This window comes from Clytia hemisphaerica, unplaced genomic scaffold, assembly GCF_902728285.1.
Source record: "Clytia hemisphaerica strain Z4C2 unplaced genomic scaffold, Clytia hemisphaerica genome assembly, whole genome shotgun sequence".
In the NCBI taxonomy this organism is placed as follows: domain Eukaryota; kingdom Metazoa; phylum Cnidaria; class Hydrozoa; order Leptothecata; family Clytiidae; genus Clytia; species Clytia hemisphaerica.
This window is the reverse complement of record NW_027103824.1, coordinates 315,669-338,646: the sequence shown is the minus strand read 5'-3', so window position 1 is coordinate 338,646 and position 22,978 is coordinate 315,669. Positions and strand designations below refer to the sequence as shown.

Below are 22,978 nucleotides of genomic sequence, written 5' to 3'. Positions count from 1 at the left end.
GTCAGTCTGGTTTTCGGGAGGGGGATTCCTGCATTTCTCAGTTGTTATCCATAACGCATGATATTTATACAGGGTTTGACAAAGATCCTTCTCTAGATACCAGAGGGGTGTTTTTAGATATTTCAAAGGCATTCGATCGGGTGTGGCACGATGGCTTACTCTTTAAACTCAAATCTTATGGGGTGACTGGACCGTTGCTTTCCTTAATTCGCAGGCGATAGGCATCAGAGAGTTGTGTTAAATGGAAAAACATCTGAGTGGAAGCGAATCAATGCTGGGGTACCTCAAGGCTCGATTCTTGGTCCATTGTTCTTCTTAATTTATATTAATGATCTTCCAAAAAACCTTGAGTCAAAACCGAAGATCTTTGTTTACGATACCTCTTTATTCTCTCTTGTGATTGATCAACTCTTGAGCCTTGATGTACTTAACAGAGATCTCTCCAGGATAACTGACTGGGCTCATCGATGGAAGATGTCTTTTAACCCTGACCCATCTAAGCAAGCCACTGAAGTCTATTTTACCTGTAGACTCACTCCTCCTAATGCTCCAGTAATCTCCTTTAATAATTCTAATATCGCGACCAGTGAGTACCAGAAACATCTTGGTCTAATCTTAGATTCAAAACTTTCTTTTGATCGCCATCTAGACGAGAAGATAAAAAAGGCCAATAAAGGAATTGGTCTTATTAACCGACTTCGCAAGCATGTGCCTAGGAGATCTCTACTAACCATTTATAAATCTTTCATTAGGCCTCATCTTGATTATGGTGATATCGTATATGACCGTCCGGGAAATGCTACCTTTGTGCAGAAGCTTGAATCTATTCAATATAATGCCTGTTTAGCTATAACAGGCTGTTTTCGTGGAACGTCTCAAGAAAAACTATATTCAGAACTTGGTCTTGAAAGTCTTGCTGACAGGCGCTTTGCTAGAAGAATGACATTCTTCTATGGAATTATTAACAATTTAGCCCCTTCGTATTTACATAACTACCTGCCAGTAAGACTTACAGCACCAGGTGGCCTTAGAACAAGAAATCCTATTTATCCTCTTAATATACGAACTGAGCGTTTCCGTAACACTTTTTTCCGTACTGTATATCTCAGTGGAATGTTCTGGGAGGTAATATACGAGATCTACCTTCAATTAAAACTTTCAAAAAAGCAATCTATGAATTTTTGAGACCCAAGCAATCTCATGTTTTTGATGTTCCTGACATTCAAGGAGTGATCTTTCTTAATCGACTTCGGGTCGGTTTCAGCCATCTCAACGAGCATAAATTTAGACATGGCTTCCGCGACACTTTAGACCCTTTCTGTGGTTGCCGAACTAACTCTGTTGAAAACACTCAGCACTTTCTTCTGCACTGCTCTATATATTCCCATGCAAGACAATCTTTGTTCGACAAACTTCAGACCCTAGGCATTATTTTTCATCCGCCGCTTAACCCTCCTTTTTTCTGTCGGCTTTTATTATATGGGGATGAAAGTTTGACTTCAAATCTAAATAAATCTATTCTTATTTTAGGCTTTTACCTAACAATTGTAGCTTCCTTCTCCAAGATTTTTTCTTTCTTTATTTATTTTTTACATAGTCTAGTACCTCTGGCGATATAACGTTAGTTCCTAGCGGGGGGAGGGACTATATTTTATGTTTAAGTAATGTTTTGTAATATATGTTCGTAGTGTACACGTGTTTTTTGTTTCAATAAAAAAAAAAAAAAAAAAAAAATGCTCATGTCGGCATATGCCGACATCGGCAGGGAAAGGGTGAAAGGTAAGATCCCATAACTCCCGGAATAAGACTCCACTGTTTCTTTTACAGCGGAACAAGCAACATGCTGAATGGACCTACCTGATGATGAGAATCAGATAAAAATAAGACAAATAGCAAGAGAGTAAAAAAGTGTAGTGAGCAGCTTGAATAGATTACCGTGAGTACCACAGCTCAAATTAATATCGACCCGTGAAGTATAGTTAAAGTCGTAGATACTGGGGTGAATAAACATTATTTTTAGCGTGGTTTTCCTATTGACCATAAAAGGAGATTTTCCCAAAAGTCCAAAAAAACCCATGTTGGGCACTTTTTGGCCCAAATTTGCCCAAAAAATTGTTTTTTCGAAAATCGGGTTCCATCAGAAATTAAATATTACCATTTTATATCACTATACATAAAATAAGAAAAAAATACCAAGCCGATCTTGAGAAGAATTTTCCCTAAATATGGCAAAAGGGAATTTCTCCAAATAAGAAAAACCAATTTTTACGGCCAAAAAAAATTTTCCAGAAAAAACGGTTAGAGCCACTTTTTAGAGAACCTTGTCTTCTATCTTTGTTCAAAGAATTAGAAAAAACTAATGAACCAATTTCACAGAAAACCCCATTTTTAGGGACTTTTTGGCCGTAGTTTGCCCAAAAAAATTATTTTTTGAAAATCGGGCTTCATCAGATTTTAAAATATTACCATTTTACATCAAAGTGCAAAAATCAGCTGTTAGTTTTACAAGCCGTTATTTTTTCAGATATCCAGTTCGTTTGTTGGACTTTACAACTAGTCATCTTAACAACCAAAACACAGCTAAAAAAAGACATCACTTACAGTAGCGAAATATTTTTGCGCCATTTCAGCCATCATTTCATTGAAATATGTTTTATCTTCGTTGTTGATGAGACGGTCGTGAAAGACACGTTGTGATTCGTGACAAAACAAACGGAAGATTTGCTCCTTCTCACGGATCACACCTGGATCAGCTTGTAAAACACCTAGAAAGAAAGGAATTCATGATATTCATGACGTAATGTTTTCTACGTAAAGACCCCGGTTTTTGCCAGTAGTGGCAAATTTTATACATCTTTTGTCTAGTTTAAAATTTGCCACTACTGGCTAAAACCGGGGTATCTCCGTAGAAAACATTACGTCATGAATATCATGAATAGATATTTAGATTTCATTTTTTGACGATTCGGTGAAACAAAAACGCTAGATTTAACTTGATCATTCAAATAGCGATATAAAGAAAAGTGAGAATGTACAATCGTTACCAATATATTATGACACATTTCCGGCGGTCAAATTTAGATACACGGCAATAACATCCCTCTCCCCTCCAAACAATGTTGCTAGGAAAAGAATATTGCTTGGTCGGTCTTTAGCCCCCTCCGACATTTTTTTTTTTTTTTGGGGGGGGGGGGAGGGGGAGAGAACTCGTTTTTGGGCTTTGTGCCATAGGTTTTGTCAATGATTTTAGATAAATAGATAGAATCGATATTTCACGTGGATAGCCCAGTAATCTAGGATTTTTAGGCAGCTATTCGATTGTTTTCACAGGATCCAAGGCCAGCCGGCTCGGCTATCTATGAACTGAACGGAACATTGGAAGGAGCGGGGATTCGAACCGTGAATCCCTAGTTTGAAACGCTGACGCCTTTGACCACTTGGCCATCGAATATGTATCATCACAAGCAAATGAAATGGAACTGTTTGGAATGTCCATGAACGCTCATTGAAGGTTCTAGAGCGTTCCAGATCATTCCCGAACGTTGCATAACATTGTAATGAAATTTTCTTACCTTGCACACACTTTGACAAATCACGGAGATTGAATATGTAATGTGATTTAGCTGGTGTAGGTAAGAGATCAGTACTCATTCGACTATATATCTCAACACTGAAAAAAGAGAATATTTTACGGAAGCTTTTTAAAATAATGATTTTATGATGTCTGATTATTATTGTATATCGAGGGGAGAAGGTCAATCACGCGAAAATGGGTACAAGGGCTTGGCTGGTCAGGTCCATTTTTTCAAGCTCCGAAGACATCCAACAGAGCCGAGAATTCAATGGATTTTGGGAACAACTGGCAGGGCTGGCATGTCCAATTCAATTTCTTTTTAGAGTACTTCTGATATTTTGAAAAGAACTTTTAATTTTTTTCAAACCTGGCTGATACAATGGATTCGGCACTTTCCTTGACGGCTGCTGGGAAGTCGAGCAGAAATCCTTTCAATATTGACTAAAAGGTAAGAAGAATCAATCTTTTTGACTTGGTGTAATATTTAGATATTAGTAACACACAATTGAAAAGGGAAACAAGGGGAGAAACAGAACTCAGAAGGATGATTTTTGAATTTCATTTTTGCAGTGAATTTTAGAAAGACTTTAAGTCCACAAATCTGAAGTTTCCAACCGTTGGTTTACCAAAGAGATTGCAATTTTTTCTTTTAAAATAATTGAAAAAAAATCAACAATGATCTATTATTGACTTGTAAAATAGGGAATCTCAATGCTGCTTCATTTTCAATTTTTTTATAACCCGTTGTTGAGTTTATCAGTTGAACAGTTTTATCTATTACCGGAAATTATTAGATTCACCTAGTTATAATTTATAAGACAATGAATTCAATGAAACATACCTTGAAAATATGCTTCAATGTTTGTTCAGATGATGCTGGGATAGAAAACATACTGAAGTGGCGGATAAATCGGGGCGTTACTGGGTTACGCCCACCACCCGGTGGTGCACAAGCTGCACAGATTGTCACATCCTAATTACAAAGTGAAATGGATTAAGATCAAGAATAATATTGAGTTTACAGTTAAACTATCAGTGGCAACTTTTACATGTTTACTTAGAAATATAAAATTAAATGAGATTAACAAACCTGCAACTCCTTCCAAAACAATTTTTCTCGATCATAAAAACCACCAAAGTCCTACAAAAGTAAAAAAGGAGATCAATGTTGCTGAGTGTATTAATAATCTTAAGAGAGTAATGAACAAATCCCATCGTATTTATTTTATGATTTAGTACCCCATTACAGTCTTATCATGACAAATCCAAGAAAAAGCAGGGTACAGTATCATAAGAATCATGGGTTAACATTCCGTAGCTCTGTAGTTCTGTAACAATATCCGTGGTGAAATTTCGATTTCTTTAGCGCACTTTTCTCCCATAGCAATTTTAGCTGTAGCACAAGTCATAAGGCAGTAAATATTTTTGCCGGACCTAATTTGAGTAAGCCTTTTGAGGACTCTCAGCTATATTTCTTCTTTCGAATAAGCCGGAAAAACTTGAAGAAATATCGAGAAATAAATAACTAACTTACAATTGCATGCATGTCTCGATATTTCGCTCAATTTTTTTTCGAATTTTCTTAAGCACTTTTTCATTCAATTTATTTCCCTGTAAATGAACAAATAGGAACACGAAGAAGATTGGAAATCTTACCTGGTACTGTCGTAATAATTCAATGGGTGGTTGTGATCCATACGTATCAAGTTTTGGCATGTTCAAATCATCCACAAATAATATGATCTTCTTCCCTGGAGGTGCACCTGAAAACCAAAAAGAGAATCGTTAAAGTATCATTCAGCAGGCTTAGCCTTTTACTCTTTGCAACAATAATGATAATTTGATATATTCACTACATAAAGAGATTAAAGCTCGAGCACAAATATATTTCCTTGAGTCTAAAAACCCGACGATAGCGCGAATGAATCTTGTATAGATAAGTTGGATAACCTAGTAGGTACGATGAAAGTCATAATATTTGAGAAAAAGGGAAATTCCCACGAAATCGATTTGGAAGCGCTTAAACATATGTATGTTGGAAGAGTAGAGTTTTAGCTCTGAGTTTTAACTCTAAGTTTTAAAAATAGACTTAAGATCTGAAGATTCAAAAGTTCAAGAATGGTCCAATAGGGCTGACAAAATAGCCTGGAAGTCTATAAACGCCTCCGAAATTGAAATATTCGATTAAATTTAACAAATAGCCCAAAAGCGACTTTCTCGCCCGAACTTGAAATTGCTAAAAGCGAGGAATTAACCAAAATTCTTAACGATGTAAATGTAATAAAATCTAGTTCTTAAAGGGTGGCTTGCTAGAGAACAACTCCTTTATATTGGAACTCTTAAGAAACACCTATCATTCTATATCTCAAAAAGAATCATAAGATACAAACATTTTATTCGTGTTCTTATCAATCGTGTAGTTAAAAAAATAGAGCAAGAAGCTGAATCGACATGAAAGCCCAACCAGATAGCATATAGTTGAATGTTTGTTCGTAATGCTTTACACTTCGTACCAGAAGGCGCCGTTTCTTTCAAAATGAACTTTAATTGACAGAGAGCTATTTCTTCAAAAAGGGACATACAGGACCCCGGACGGCAGTAAAAAAGGCCCAACACTGGGCCAATAAGACAATTTAGCATGAAAATAGTTTCACACTTAAAAATTCCTTACCTAGAATATTTTTTCGTTTCTTTTCGAGTTTGGATTCAATCATTTCTTGAGTACGAATACTACTGGTTTGTGCAGAAAAGTTGACGAAAGCTGGAACATAATCCGCTTTCTCTGCGATGTCATTTAACATACCCTTCGCAATGACAGACTATGAAAAAATGGAATGTTTTATAATACCATTTCATGTGACAGTATACTACGACTCGAAACATTTGCCAATAGCCAAATAAAATCTTTCAAGTCGCCATTCAAAGATATCCGAGAAGAAAAAACAGTGTCCATTCTAACGTCAACAATAGCGAGTTATGTATTTGCACTTTTTTTTTGCACAAGACGGTAGAATGACTGAAGCGATTTAGAATAAACCGCAGTTTTGACCTGCAAAATCGAGGAGGGTAAAAGTGCTGATTTACCGTCGTCCTCAGTTGGTCAGGATCTACTGAAATTAGAACCTTACAGTCTCCGTCGCAGAAAAACACACCTACATAAACTCGGTAATGTATTTTGAACGTTGAAAGAACGTCATGTGCCAGCTTTGAATGAATCTTACCTTTCCGACACCGGTTGTACCAGTGTATAAAACAGAACGATCAATGGCCAATAATTTCTCCATCAGATATCCAAAACGAACTGTGTCTGTGGTAGGTACCAACAAATCGAAATATGGGACCTGAGAAAGGAAATAAGGATCGGGCAAAACTTTATACAAAAGAACTTTCCCTTAAAAAAGTTTCTTCAGTATCTTGGTGGGTGGAATTGCTCATTCAAATAACACTTTTTTTTATAAGAACAAACTATATAAGGCTTCGATGGCCAAGATATCAAGGACAACATAAGAAGAACATTTTACGGCTTTGTGGACTCTAAAATACAAAATGTCTTATAAATTTGCACAAAATAACTCTCACATTGGTGAAATTAAGAACAATTTTAACTGCTCTGGAAATCTACATATAGAAGATATACTGATGCGCATCTCATACCTTTGACGAGGATATCACGATACTTATCGTATACACGTTACATAAAAAGGTGAAAGTTGAGAACATTAGAAGGCTTCAAAAGTTTTGGATGTTCTAAAACAACAAAAAGTAAGGAACCAAACGATTTCATTTACCTCAAGGTCGTATTTGAAAGCTGGAATGATTTTCTCCCATGGCTCAAATCTCCTTGAATCAATGTCAACAAAGTATCCAAAAACATCGCCTGATGCTGGAAGCTTTAAACATAAAAATGTAAAAAAGGTTAAAAAAAAACAACCATGAAAATGCTAAAAAGTGCAAAAATAATGCACTGAAAACCCTGATCATTGCGCAGTTAAAGTGCAAAAATAATATGCACTGGAAACACTGAAAATCCTAATCATTGCGCACTTAAAAGTACAAAAATAATGTACTTAAAAGAACATGTTAGGAACATTTTTAGGCTTAAGAGCCATTTTTTTTAAGAGTCTTCAGGGTGTGATACCTCACCCTCTTGGATTTTGCTGAAATTTAGACCAAATGATCTATCACACAAGAAAATAAGACCCTGAAAATTTCACCTTGATATCTCAAGTAGTTTTGAAGATACAGTGTCTCAAAGATAGGCTACTAAGCCAAAATTGACCCCTAAAAATCATGAACTCTGGTGGGGAGCAGATTTTGAAAGCCAATGAATTTTTATTCAAGTACATTAGAAAGCTGATTTACAGTGGATTTCAAGAACTTTTTGTAGGGAATCAGAAAAAAATCAAATTGAGTCTCCAAAATTTTCCCCGAAAATCTCTAGCACCTCCTGTAGAGGGTTTCAAACTTTGCGTAATCTGGGTTTGGAAGCACTTTTAGCTGGCTGCTGATGGTCCTTGGGACTTTTTTGAAGTAAACTTTTGACCTGGAGTGGTTTACTGGTGGGTTTTGGCCACAAAAATAACATTTTCAGGATTTCCGTCTTTGCGTAACCGTCAAAAATGGCCGAAAAAATTGCTATTTTGGCAGACCTGGAGCAAAATTCAAGATGGGCGTATCTTTTTAAGGCAACACCAAATTTTTTTGAAATTTTCAGCAAGGCTTCCTTAGTAGGTCTAGTTTATAGCCTCAAAAAAATCTCAATGGGCTTTTGAAGTCTCTTAAAGATATGATCGATTGAAAATTTGCTTAACTTCGTTGTTTTCCTCCCTCGTAAAATGCTAAATCAGGCCCACTTAAGGGCTCTAACAGGATAATTTTTGTCAAAATATTGGTTGATCTTCTCTAGCCAACTAATCATTGGCATTAGGGGAACAACTGAAAAAGATTTCAGGTCATTTCCATCAACAGATGACATTTTATGACTGTTTCTTTATTTTTAAGTACAGAATATGTAAAAAATGAGACTGGCATCTGGCCTTTCCTACCATTCCAGAGCCCATATTTCCAGGAAACGCCTCAACCTTTCACAGTTTGGTGAATAATAATCTTAAATATAAGCAGGCTACTTCAACTAAATGGGTTTAACAGTACTTAATTCCTATTCAAAAACTTTTTAGACTCATTCAGAAATCCTACTTTGACAATAATTTGCGCTTTACCGCAAAATTTCTAAGTCCAAGTGTCGTGATTAGCTTTTAGACTGTCCAATATCTCTATAATAGTGTACACTAACAGTCTTACTTGTTGATTCTTAAATAACTAGGCAACATTACTTGGGTGATAATTTATGAGATACTGCAAACAATGCTGTTTAAATCTTCTGGACAAGAAATATTGGACAGTCTAAAGCTAATCAAAACACTTGGACTTAGAAATTTTGCGGTAAAGCGCAAATTATTGTCAAAGTAGGATTTCTGAATGAGTCTAAAAAGTTTTTGAATAGGAATTAAGTACTGTTAAACCCATTTAGTTGAAGTAGCCTGCTTATATTTAAGATTATTATTCACCAAACTGTGAAAGGTTGAGGCGTTTCCTGGAAATATGGGCTCTGGAATGGTAGGAAAGGCCAGATGCCAGTCTCATTTTTTTACATATTCTGTACTTAAAAATAAAGAAACAGTCATAAAATGTCATCTGTTGATGGAAATGACCTGAAATCTTTTTCAGTTGTTCCCCTAATGCCAATGATTAGTTGGCTAGAGAAGATCAACCAATATTTTGACAAAAATTATCCTGTTAGAGCCCTTAAGTGGGCCTGATTTAGCATTTTACGAGGGAGAAAACAACGAAGTTAAGCAAATTTTCAATCGATCATCGATCATTCTTTAAGAGACTTCAAAAGCCCATTGAGATTTTTTGAGGCTATAAACTAGACCTACTAAGGAAGCCTTGCTGAAAATTTCAAAAAAATTTGGTGTTGCCTTAAAAAGATACGCCATCTTGAATTTTGCTCCAGGTCTGCCAAATAAGCAATTTTTTCGGCCATTTTTGACGGTTTACGCAAAGATGGAAATCCTGAAAATGTTATTTTTGTGGCCAAAAACCCACCAGTAAACCACTCCAGGTCAAAAGTTTACTTCAAAAAAAGTCCCAAGGACCATCAGCAGCCAGCTAAAAGTGCTTCCAAACCCAGATTACGCAAAGTTTGAAGCCCTCTACAGGAGGTGCTAGAGATTTTCGGGGAAAATTTTGCAGACTCAATTTGATTTTTTCTGATTCCCTACAAAAAGTTCTTGAAATCCACTGTAAATCAGCTTTCTAATGTACTTGAATAAAAATTCATTGGCTTTCAAAATCTGCTCCCCACCAGAGTTCATGATTTTTAGGGGTCAATTTTCGCTTAGTAGCCCATCTTTGAGACGTTGTATCTTCAAAACTACTTGAGATATCAAGGTGAAATTTTCAGAGTCTTATTTTCTTGTGTGATAGATCATTTGGTCAAAATTTCATCAAAATCTAAGAGGGTGAGGAATCAGACTCTCTTTATTCTGAAGGTTTTTAAAAAAAATGGCTCTTAAAACTCAAAAAGTTAAAAAAAATCCGAAAGCTTCAAATTTTTTGGATGTTCTTATAAAAAAAACATGTATGCATTGATGATACTGTTAATTGAAAACAACTTACCCGTATATCTGTATTATCTTGAAACATTTCTCGAATGAAAGAATCGAACGCATCCAAACAGTTCTCAGTTAAATTGCCACCAATGGACCATACGTAAGAGAAAGCGAACACAATTGCCAAGAATGGATGCAACTTCAATGGATCCAACTTGTTGTCTGGTGGGCCATCTTTTTGAAAGACCAGAGTCTCCAGTAAAGCGCAAAGCGTTGTTACTTTACTGATGTCAACCTAATGTAAGTAAAATTTCCTTTGACCGATTGATTCACTGACTTTTATATATCCCTGGACCAAGCTATATCCGCCATCTTTGATCGAAGTTTTTTTGAGAGTTGGTACCCGCAAAGAAGCCAATGTAGTGTTTGAAACTTAGCCTAACGACAAACGGCACTAATGATGTTAGTGTACCAGCGAAACTAGATCTAGCGCTCTCCTCGCGGGTACCAATTTAAAAAAAACTGTGATCATATTATTGTGCTTGGCCGGCATTGAGTAACTTGGCCCAGGGATATATAAAGGTCAGCGGATTGATCACAGACTTCCACCGCAATGGAGTGTGTTCGAATTGCAAACAATTCCAGACAGGGTGCTAGAGTAGCATGGTGATAGGCTCCCTATCTTCATTAGTATGATATTTATTACCTTTTGTTTATTTCAAGTTTGACGGAATTAAAATAAATTTCATGTTAGCGTTTAGTTAGCAGTATCTGTTCCGTCGAATAGCGTATTTCACAGATTAAAGAAACGAGAAATTAAAGATTTTATCAATCAATACACTGATTATGAATCCAGAACATCCATTTGTCATGGAGTCGATATTTTACGTGGATAGCTTAGTAATCTAGGACTTTGAGATAGTCTTTCGATTGATTTCACGGGGTCCACGGCCACGGATATCTATGAACTGAACGGAATATTGGAAGGAGCGGGGATTCGAACCGGAAGGCCCTTAGTTTTCGACGTTGCCGCTCTGACCACTCGACTATTGATCTCTTCTCAAAATCATTTTTCGGACTAGAAGTAAAGAAACACGCGTAATTTATTTACCTGTGGTATGGCTTGTGTGCACTTTTTGGCAACAAACTTCAATCCACCATCAACATATTGCTCAAACAAATTGATGACGTATTCCTATTATTGGAAAAATTTTAAAACGATAAAAGTAACAAACGGCCAATTTATCAATTTTTTTATTTTTCGATTTGAGCTAAAAACGTATACATTCATTTTAAATTTTAATACATAACCTAAAATGGAAACTCACAATATAGTACGAAAAACTGAGAAGAAGCTTCAAGAAGAAATATTGAGCATCAGTGATGATATATTATCCGGAGTAGATGATCCAGTTAACACACAATATCAATTAAGGGCCTACATTGAATGCTAAGATGTTATTGTGAAACAATCATATGCACAGATATCTTATATAAAACACTAGACGTTACTCCATCCTTGGCTCGAGCAAAATAATGCACCATCTTCATAAGTAGACCACCCACAGTTCCTTTCCGGCCATTCGATCAATCTGGACCAGTCTCTCACCATGTCATTTTTTTTTTCTGATTGAACATTGTGATGTTACCAAACTATGGTCTACTGTGTGTACTCAGTAGAGATAGTATTATAATTCGCTTCAATTTCCGTGGCTTGAGAAAGACAGAGTAGCGTTAACTGATGTTTTATATACAATACTGGCCATAATATTTGAGAAAAAAGGATTTCCCACGAAATCTTATATCCACAATCGATTCGAAAGCGCTCTAACTTAGGTTGGAAGGGTAGAGTTTTAACTCTGAGTTTTAACATGAGACTTAACACTTAAGAGCTTAGGATCTGAGGGTCCAAGAACGGTCCAATAGGGCTCAGAATATGGCCTGGAAGTTTATAAACTCCACCCAAATTGAAATATTCGATTAAGTCTAACAAAAGCCACTTTCTCGCCCGAACATTAAATTGCTAAAAACGAAGAATTGACCAAAATTTTCAATATATTTTGACCGATATTGTAAGATATCTGTTATCACATGTAGCATTTACCTGTGTTTCTTCTTTATACTTGTTACCGATTCTTTGCATCCACGACTTGACGTAAGGTCTCCAACCAAGATCTTGTGGATCGTAATATACCATACCACATCTTAAAAAAAGAAGAAAGCAAGGGCTACAAATCAAGTCTAGTCTCGTAACAGATCATCTATCTGTTCTACAGGATAACACACTCTGCGCTAAAGGAGTGTGGCGAAAGTGACGATCTGAACCGGTTGTTTATACCCTGAGCCGAGTTTTAAAAGAAAATATCAACCTCTGACGACCAAGTGTAAAATTTTGTGTCGATCTAATCTCTGTAGAAAGAATCAAAGATAAAGAGTAAATATTACCATATTTATGTACGTTTTCGTAAGGAAAAAAAGTTCCGTTTTTGGAATCCGGCTAGCCTGTCCGCAATTAAGAAGCTCTGCAACTACTCTTTTCTTCAGAAACCAGTTAAAAACCTTAAAATCAATTATACATGTTTGGAAAACAAAAACCATGGGAATAGAATCTAGAAGCTTACCGACTGACTGTGGCAGGAGAGGCGACAGCCAAATCTTTGACCTCAAACAACATGTGAATTGTATTATTCAACTTGATACGTTCAGAGTTGGCCAAACACAACATTTTATTGTCATCCAATACAGTATTCATGTTTTCAATCCATAAGGCATCCACAGGGCCGTCGCATACAATCCACTTGTGGTCTTCTGTTGTGTCCTAAAAGGTTAAAAAGGACAAAATCTACATCTTCTGTTATGAAAACCACTCTGAAGCAGCGTCAATAATTCTAAGGTTATATGATGGGAAATTCGTTCAAAAAGGCAAGTTTACATGGTCAAACCGGCTTTTATAGGATTTTACTGACGCAACGATTAATTACAAGGTTTGCAAAGCTAGTCGAAATTTATAAAGACTTCTGCAGATACACGTTTTTTTTATAAGAACAAACTATATAAGAACATAAGGCTTCGAGACCCAAAAATTTAAGAACATTCTAAGAACATTCTAAGGCTTTGGAGACTTAAAAACATGCATTTTCTTAAGAAATTACATCAAAATGCTCAAAAAATGCTGAAAATAAGAACATTTTTAGGCTTCAAATCCAAAAAACTAAGAACATCCGAAGGCTTCGAAAATTTTTGATGTTCTTATAAAAAAAAAACGTGTAATATGACTCTTAGTTTCGTCATAGCCGGTATAAAAAATCTGGTCCGGAAGCTTATTGTTTTAACTTTTTGTTAGCTTTTACCTTTGTTAATATCAAAAGATAAAAATAAATTTGCTCAGTTTTTGATCACGTAACCAAGAACTCACGTTGGGATTGGTTTAAGATTTTAATCACATGATCAAAAGTGAGCAAAACAAACTAATTTCTCAACGCAAGTTTAAGTAAGAAACATTGGAAAGAAACAAAAGGCTTCCAGACCGGGGTCTTTTACACGGTTTTTTAAGAACAAACATAAGAACATAAGGCATCAACGGCCAAAATGTTAAGAACAAGTTAAGAACATTTTAAGGCTTTATGGACTCAAAAACACCCGATTTCTTAGGAAAATGGGTAAAAATGGTCAAAAAATAGCGAAAAAAAAAACATGTTAAAGAACATAGGCTTAAAACTCAAAAAGTTAAGAACATCCAAAGGCTTCAAAAATTTTGGACGTTCTTATAAAAAACCGTGTTTACGGACGATGGTTTCCTAACTTGGCTAAAACAAAATGATGTAATATACCTGAACACTATGTCTGACAGAGACAGCCATCAAACCATCTTGCCATTCCATGGTCAGTTTATTGACTTCACCATACAACTCTCCCATTGAAATAGACTGTCAATTTAAGAAAGAAACCATGGTGTGATGATTATACCTCGTTTTCTAAAGGCTGGTCTCCACTTGCGCGCGCTTTGATCGCACTTTTTTGAGCAAACAGGGGGGGGGTATCGAATCAGTGTACTGGCCCATAGCTGGTGGGGTGGTGTATTTTTTAGGTTAAATTGAGTTAGTACAGTGTACTAAAAGGGTGGTCCTCTGAGAAAAATACAATGAAAAAGTTAGTACAGTGTACTAAAAGGGTGGTCCTCTGAGAAAAATACAATGAAAAAGTTAGTATACTGTACTAGAAAGGTTGGTGTTCTGAATTGATACACACTGAGAAGTTAGTACATTGTACTAATTTCATGGTAAAAACACACAAACTCAGTGAATTCCCATGTATATTTGCCCTAATTTGCCAGGTCCAAGCTGGTCCGAGACCTTCAAGTCAAGGCTGGTTAAGCTATACAAATTGGTACACTGATTTTCTCCCAATGTTTCCTGTTTACTTGATTGGATTTGTTTCAGATTCGCAGCATGCGCAAGTGGAGACCGGCCTTAAGTTCAATCTTGTTTACGTTTTCTTTAAGGCCCTATCTACATTATGGCAACAACAAGAATTTGTGTAAACGTTCGAATCGAAGCTTTTAAGTTTTATTAAAAAAAATCCGCTCTATTGTTTTATGTTTTTAGTAACCTTGTTGGATTGATGTTAATTGAAAAAAATCTGTATATAAGTGAAATCACCGGGGGGAGGGGGTGAAAACGACCGTACGTTCGGCCAAAAATCAGGTCTCTAAAATTGGTCCCTTACAGTGCAGGAAAAATTTGGCTGAAAAGCGACTCTTATAGTGTAATTTTTCGAATTTTTAAAATTTGATATTTTATAAAATATTACAGGGAAAGCACCTTTTTATATATTTTGTATAATATTACATTTGATAAAAGATTTTCCGTTTCAGTTTGTGTACAATGTTATTAAGTCTTTTATTTTTATTTTTCAAAAAAGAAAAACTGCTACAGCTTGCCAGACAATCAGAAATCAAGTCACAAGAAGGGAAATAACTCAAAGTTGGTTTTGAGTGTTTTGACGTGCTAATTTCAGCTAATTTCACTGTATTTGATTGACTTTGCTTTGTCTGTTTCATTGTTTCAGTGTTTGTACTATATAAGGATTCAACAGGATTCAAGTATTTTAATATTCAAATCTTTCCTTTTTTATTTTGGTGCTTTTCTTAGCAAAATGCGTCAAAACCTTTGTATATGCTGGCAATTAAACTTATCTGGCCAAGAAGAAATTAGAACAGTGCACTATAAGGGGTGGTTTCTAAACTTATCTGATCGAAAAAACAGCTAGTACAGTGTACTGAAAGGGTGGTAATAAAAATCTAGTTAAAGAAAAACCTCAGTACAGTGTACTAAAAGGGTGGTATCAAAGCTCCGGCTGTGGAAGAAAGTTAGTACAGTGTACTAAAAGGGTGGTGTCAAAGCCCCGACCGTGAAAAAAAGTTAGTACAGTGTACTGAAAGGGTGGTGTCAAAGCCCCGACCGTGAAAAAAGTTAGTACAGTGTACTAAAAAGGGTGGTGGTCTAATTTTTTGGAAAAAAATCCAAAAATCAAGTTAGTACCCTATGGTCCAGTACACTGACTTGGTACCCCCCCCTGGAGCAAAGCTTCCACGCTATTGGTCAAAAGAAAAATGAAACAACTCCATTGGCGCGATCTGACGTAACGGTTGAAAACAATTGAAATGTGTTCAACTTTTTTTTCGAGCGCGCGCTTTATTTTTATGACGTAATCTTTTTCCAAGCAAAAATGATTGAAGCCAAAAAGTGCGATCGCAGCGCGCGCAAATGGAGACCGGACTTAAATTCACAGAAGAAATAAAATTATTTTACGGGGATTTATTTTCGCAGTTTTTATCAACAAAGTTCTTCAATTTTCAACGAAAATGGACAAAATTTGGCTAACACGTAGATCCCACGAAAATTAGTTCCTTGGACTGTAAATTTTCGAAACAGGTTACCTTATCGGCTAAAATTTAGTCGGCCTTAATTTCAGTCGGCCTTAATTATTAGTCGGCCCTAATTTTAGTCACCTCGTCAAAATTTAGTCACTAAGGGCCGACAAAAAAATTGTAAATTTCTAAATTTACAAACAGATGGAAAATCAGGGAAAATAGGAGAAGGCTTGAAATACTGGAAAATAAGGAAAGCTTAATTATAAACTTTTAATTTGGCCCAAATTTTTAGTCGGCCCAAATTTTAGTCACCAAGCCAAAATTTACACTTAGGGCCGAATAAGTTTTGGCCGATAATGTACTTTCTAATGCGGCAGTGTTTGTAGTGGATAAAGTATGGGCATTGCATGACTAGGATGATCATCTGTCAGAAAAAAACCCAAAGTTTTATTTTTTGAAGCTAGTCTGTGAGACAGGCTATTCTAATCGATAGCCTGGAAAGAAAGATATTTCCTTATCAGAAAGATATAAAGGGCCTATTTAGCTATTTAATGACGGACCCCTTAACTAAAGCACCACGATGACTTAACCAAAATTATTATGCTACAAAACAGTTTTTATACCTTGGGGTTGAGTACATAGGTGTGCACTGGCTGATAAAATGGATCAATTTCACCGTCGTCATGTAGCTTTTCTAAAGCGTCTTTCAAGATCTAAAGAGAAAGTATTATTTTTTTTAAATTCATGATAATGTAATAATCAAGTCATCATCAAGTAATCTTCAGATTTTGAAAAAAGAAAAGATTATGGTATGGTATGAATCAAAAATCGCGATCAAATATTTTATTTTTGATTAAAGCTATGTTTGCGCTCATGTTGGTCCTGGGAGGGTACTAGGGTTGCGAGCTGACGGGATGTGCCGCCCGATTATCGACCCTCGGACCCTTAGCGCGATTTTGGTATACACTGGATTTTAGTACCAAATCTTGACTTCTTGATTGGGCTTTTCCAGAAATAGTCCATGTCCCCCCTGTGGAGGATATCGGATATCCAGGGGGGTTAACGATTTTTGTTCAAAAGTGGATATCCAGGGGGTTAAATATCTACAAGGAAGCGGATATCCAGGGGGTAAAGTGTCTTTTCAAGTTAAACAAGCAACATGCTGAATGGACCTACCTAATGATTAACATCAGATGAAAATAAGAAAAAAGTGACAATAATTGTACAAAAATTCAGAATGGAAAAATAAAGCTTGTGTGTTGAATAATGTAAAATGGTAAAAAGGAATTTCCCCAAATACGAAAATCACTTGAACCATTCAGGCCCAAAAAACCTTTTAAGCTGTTTTTGGCCCAAATTTGCCCAAAATAATTTTCCTTAAAAATCTGGCTTCGTCACATTTTGGGCATTGCCATTTTGCATCATTGTGCAAAAAATCAGAAAAAAATTATGAGTCAACATTGAGAAAAGCTATATTTTCTTATTTGGTTAAAGGGAATTTCCCCAAAATACGAAAATCCGTTTTTTAAGGCGAAAAAGAATTTTCCGGGAAAAACCACTTCAGCCATTCTTTAGAGAATCTTGCCCTCCATCTTTGTACAAAAAATCAAAAAAAAGTAATGACAGGATTTTGCACAAAGTCCAAAAAAACCCTATTTTTAGGCAGTTTTTGGCCCAAATTTGCCCAAATAATTTTTTTCTCAAAAATTGGGCTCCGTCACGTTCTGGGCATTACCATTTTGCATCATTGTGCAAAAAATCAGAAAAAACTAATGAGCCAATCCTGAGAAAAGCTGGTAACAGACGGACGGACGAACGGACGGACGAACGGACGAACGGACATGGGTTAATTTATAGGACCTCCACCGGGGCACCCGGAGGTAGGTCCAAAAATACGATATCCAGGTGAAAGCATCTTTATAAGAGAGGATATCCAGGGGGTTGAGCATATTTTTAAGAGTGGATATCCAGGGGGTCTTTACTAATAAAGTAGGATATCCAGGTGGTTCGATACTTTGAAAAATCAATATCCTCGACAGTGGGGGTAAAAATTTTTTCTAGAAAAGCCCATTCATTGCACTGAAGAGAAGATCTATAATGACACAAAGGTCAAATTGAAAATATGAAAATAGAAAGTTCAGGTATTTATGATACGAATGATGGTTACAAAAATTAAATGTGTACAGTTGATCAAGTTATAAAGTTAAAGCTAGATTGACATTATGTTTTCCGAGGTCTGAATCGCTCCTTCAAAAACGCTGAGCTTGCATAAAGATTGCAGTTATTCAACCAATCATCAAAACAAAAGATATCGCGGGACGTAACTTAATAACTTTAATATAACATTTTAATGACCAGAGAGTTTACAACAATGTTTTAACTGCAAAGTGTCGAATAAGAATTGGTATGAATTGTCTGTGTTTTTAATGGAGCTGTTGAATGTTTTTGCAGAATAAGCAAACAGACTCATGAATAGATATACTAGCTTTAATTAGAAGAAAAAAACGGAATGTTTCCAATGTAAATGGGCTTTTCCAGAAATAGTCCGTGCCTCCCTGTTGAGGATATCGGATATCCAGGGGGTTAACGATTTTTGCAAAAAAGTGGATATCCAAGGGGTTAAATATCTACAAGGGAACGGATATCCAGGAAGTAAAGTGTCTTTTCAAGTAGAAAATACGATACCCAGGGGTAAGCATCTTTATAAGAGAGGCTATCCAGGGGGTCTTTGCTAATAAAGTAGTATATCGAGGGGGTTCGATACTTCGAAAAATCAATATCCTCAACAATGGGGGTAAAATCTTTTTCTGGAAAAGCCCAATACCTGATAGCTTTCAGTTTTCCCTCCACCAGTTGGTCCAACGCTCATCACACCGTGTCTTACAAGCATCGTTTCATATAATTGAATTGTTTTCTTCACTGTCGCTGATGTCACCTAGAAAAAGGAAATTCGAAAGTTTGAACGAAAACCGGGTGATACAGGTTTGTCACGATATTGTGTGAGTGTACAGTTATAGATTTTTTGTTGAATTTAAAATGTTGAAAAATTGAAATAGAGTTTTTCTCTATAGAAAAAAATAGAAGAACCAACAAAAATTCTTTAACCGTAAGCTAACAATATCCTTGATAAACTTGATAAACTTTATGGCGCACCCGGTTTGTTTTGTAAGTGACTATAAACGGACAAAGCATACATAAAACGTCAAAACAACGTCAATCTAACATTCACGACGTCCATTTAACGTTAAATAAAATTGTGTATCAGCTTGAACGGTAAAGCATTGGGTTATCATTGGGGCTTATTGAGGACTTTTGTACTTAAAAATACTAGATTTAAGGAAAATTAAAAACCATTAGATAAACCCCTACTTTCGAATACTTAAAGTTAACTTTCACTAATTCGAACTCAAACGGGAAGTCTAATTTGTTCGAATTAAAGAGAGATTCGAATTATAGAGAGTATTTTATCAGGATTCTTATTATATAGGAACTGAGAATGACTTCGAATTATAAAAAGATTCGAATAGTAAAAGTTCGAAATAGCGAGTACCTACCGTAGATAGCTGTCGAAAAGAGAAGCCTTTATTCAATCATCCTCGAATTCATTTGCAAACCCTATTTTTACATTGTTAGTGAGAACAATTCAACTAATTATCTGACCAAATTGAATTGGGTGAAGAACCAAACACATCAAATCATGAAATCTAAAGCCCTTAACAGGAATATTCAACCTTTCTCAAGCAAGAAAAACTAAAACTGAAGCCTTAAGGTTTGCGCTGGATTAAGAATGACGGACTGAATCTGACCCTTTATTTGTTTTTAAGCAGTTTTAAGCAGCATATTTTTCGAAAATGGCGATGGGTCTTACTATCAGTCAGACTTTTGTGTTAAAACCACGTGCGGCACACGTTTTGGATGGGAAATAAGTGGATTCATTTCCCATCCAGTAGTCTAAAATGATAAAACTCACCTGGAGTCCTTTAGCCAATGTACAATCTTCAATGGCTGATTGTAATTTACCATAATCATGATCTGGAATGTCAACACCAGGGAACAAATCTTGTAAGATGGCCTATAGTTGAAAATGCAGGATTATAAGTTGGTCAACAACATAGTATATAAAATTTTCAAAACCGAACGAGTTAATTTTGTTGACCTCTAGCCTGATTAGTCAAGCTCGGATTTGCAAGGCTCACAGCAATATAGCGTTTATAGATGCTTTAAATATTTTTTTATGCTTGCAGATTTTTAAGTTTGTCTTTGAATTCAGTCACAACTAAACATCAAATTAAACCAAAGTGACTTAATCAATTTTGAGTAGATTCCTAGGCCATTTGACATCCCTAACACATTGGAGGATGGGTAGAAAAAATAAATATATGGAACATAATAATCTACTTACTCTAAACAGTATAGCGTCTTGCGATAAGAATTTGGGTAAATTACTGTCACGTAAAGCTCGAATCAACACTACATCTTCGTTCAAATCTGGGTTGCTTCTTTTCAATGCACCAGCCATGACCAAGACAGATTTGACAGCTCTCATACCAAAATCATAATGATCTTGTTGTGATAGCTGTTCAGAACATAGCCGATACATGTTGACCATTTTACGGGCTAATGTTTTGGAAGATTCGAAACCCTCTGAGTAAAGAATAACTTCGGCAATCAATCCTATATGAAAAATAGAATGCAATATGATTTAGATAGCTTGGTCAAAAGTCTTATCGTCATAGCGAGAAAAGATTTCCAGTAATGTTTAGTAATGACATTGAGCTGCGCAGTCGCCAATTTATCTTTGTGTGGAGGAGGAGCAAAATGTCTATCCTTAGCACTAACTTCGGTGCAATTTCCTATCTACATCCTACAAAAAACAATTTTTTTTGTCAAACCGGCACAAATCGACCAAAGATTTTTGTTATAAGGCACCGTGTCATCTCAGTACATACCGAGTTAGTTAAAAAGACGATGCTACTGGCAGAGTCTGACGACTGAAGTTGAAGATACATAGTAACATGAACTATAGATAGCTCATAACATACCGTAATTAGGAACCATCATAGACATTGGTCTGAACAAAGCTTTCAAATTATCTGGTAATTCTGTTCTTCCAGCATAGCCTGGATTCATGGTGATAAATGCAGCGCAAGTGGGAATCAGTCTAATCTCCCGACCTTCAAACATGAAACGGTTGACCTGGAAATGAAAAAAAAAAAAGGAAATTTAAACTCAGTTTTTTAAACAACAGACGGTAAAAAAAATCAAAAAACGGTTAGATTTTCGAATAAAGAATGCGGGGAGGATGTGATAAATATTAGAAGGCGATAATGATATTTTGAGACATTCCGCCTTTTACAGCAAACCCATTAAAAAAATAAGTATTGACAAAACATCGAAGACACGATCATACATCAGCAATACTTACTCTGGCAATCTTTGCATTCCTGATGGTCAGCAACTGTTGAGCGATGACAGACAAGACTTCAATATCGATACGATTGAATTCATCAAAACAACACCATGCACCAGACTGAGCCAAACCAGAGAAAAATCGACCCATCATTTTATAATCCAATCCTTCAGAACAATTAAAGACAACACATTGCTTTGCTAAAGCTTTGGCTAAATCTTTAGTAGTTTCAGTCTTCCCGGTTCCAGCAGGGCCCGCAGGTGCACCACCAAGGTCCAGTTGTAAGGCCCCCATCAAACATAAATAACAACGATCCTAAAAGAAATAAATAAATATGAGAATTATTTTGAAAATAAATTGACAACACTAGAGGTTAACTTGATTTAACCAAACTTGTCGCTTGACGTGTCTCGTATCTTTTGAAGCACACTCGTTGCGACAAAAAAAAACAATTTTCGAGATCTTTTTTCGAGTTATGTCGGTTAAGGCAATGCGAACTGAAGAGACAAGAAAACTTGTTCGAGTTAAGGAGACATTCAAGTATTAGAGACTGTATTCAGCATTGAATTAAGTTCTGCAATACAAAAAAATCTATATCAGTAAAAATGTCTTGTTGACATACTGTTCTCAAAAAGAAGTCGATAATCAGCCAATACTTACAGTTAAGGGTGTGATGACCAAACGAGCGGAAGCACCAAGATATTCGTAACCATAAATATACGTTGAATTGGACATGCGCACTACGCTGTTATCAATGTCTGTATCCCAATAATAACGCAGCTGTTTCAACCATTCAAAATCGTTATCATTATCGACCTATAAATACATTAAGATAATTTGATGGGCGACTTGTTTAAACGCCCTTTCCACCACAATTCCGAAAAAATTGGATCGAAATCTTTTTCCCGGAAGAAAGTCGAAGAAAACCTTATTGGGACCAGCATTTTTCAAGGCTGGCGATGCTAAGTAAGTAAGCAAGGAAGTAAATATGGAGATTTCGGGCTAGCAGTTTATCCCTTAGCTAAAAAATTAGGGGAGGTGCAAGGTTCCGAAATGAATGAAAAGAAATATAGACAAGTTCGTCAAAGAAGCCAGTAAGATTCTCAGCATCTCAAGGTCTTTGTGACGTTTTGTGACCGATGACAAGCAATCAAAACTTTTTAGTAAGGGTAAAGGGAAGCTTCGTTTTATGGGGCAATTTTGTTGGCAAATAAAGGATGAAGGAGAAGTCGATTAGAAAAGAAAATTCAAACCTGTTTTTCAACCATCCCACTTATAATATCTCTGGCGTGAACATCAATTGTGATCAATGCACCCAATATGCTTCTGGTTAATTTCGGTATCACACCACGAACAAGGGCAGCCAACTGATTGAGATTGGTGAATGATTTTTGTTCAAATCCCTTGATTGCTTCTATACGATCATCATCTGTGGTGAGACAGTCAGTGACCTCTTGGCACCACATTGTTTGTGAAACAGTCAAAATAACCTAATGAAAACATTGATA

The 22,978-nt window shown here is 36.1% G+C and overlaps 1 protein-coding gene across 2 annotated transcripts in view; it reads right to left on the bottom strand.

The window, feature by feature from the left end:
* LOC136806681 (dynein axonemal heavy chain 6-like) overlaps positions 1-22,978 on the bottom strand; it is a 93,509-nt gene that overhangs the window by 53,028 nt on the left and 17,503 nt on the right. For both annotated transcript variants that reach the window (XM_067063265.1, XM_067063266.1), the window contains 22 exons: positions 22,724-22,960; positions 22,131-22,286; positions 21,486-21,785; positions 21,103-21,256; positions 20,463-20,734; positions 20,031-20,132; positions 18,885-18,995; positions 16,684-16,773; positions 14,019-14,114; positions 12,810-13,006; positions 12,293-12,392; positions 11,300-11,383; positions 10,256-10,483; positions 7,363-7,464; positions 6,796-6,915; positions 6,246-6,393; positions 5,231-5,337; positions 4,665-4,715; positions 4,416-4,547; positions 3,942-4,015; positions 3,573-3,670; positions 2,602-2,765 (listed from right to left, as the gene is read on the bottom strand). In XM_067063265.1, the coding sequence (XP_066919366.1) occupies positions 2,602-2,765; positions 3,573-3,670; positions 3,942-4,015; positions 4,416-4,547; positions 4,665-4,715; positions 5,231-5,337; positions 6,246-6,393; positions 6,796-6,915; positions 7,363-7,464; positions 10,256-10,483; positions 11,300-11,383; positions 12,293-12,392; positions 12,810-13,006; positions 14,019-14,114; positions 16,684-16,773; positions 18,885-18,995; positions 20,031-20,132; positions 20,463-20,734; positions 21,103-21,256; positions 21,486-21,785; positions 22,131-22,286; positions 22,724-22,960 (3,123 nt within the window). The remainder of the gene's footprint in view (positions 1-2,601; positions 2,766-3,572; positions 3,671-3,941; positions 4,016-4,415; positions 4,548-4,664; positions 4,716-5,230; positions 5,338-6,245; positions 6,394-6,795; positions 6,916-7,362; positions 7,465-10,255; positions 10,484-11,299; positions 11,384-12,292; positions 12,393-12,809; positions 13,007-14,018; positions 14,115-16,683; positions 16,774-18,884; positions 18,996-20,030; positions 20,133-20,462; positions 20,735-21,102; positions 21,257-21,485; positions 21,786-22,130; positions 22,287-22,723; positions 22,961-22,978) is intronic.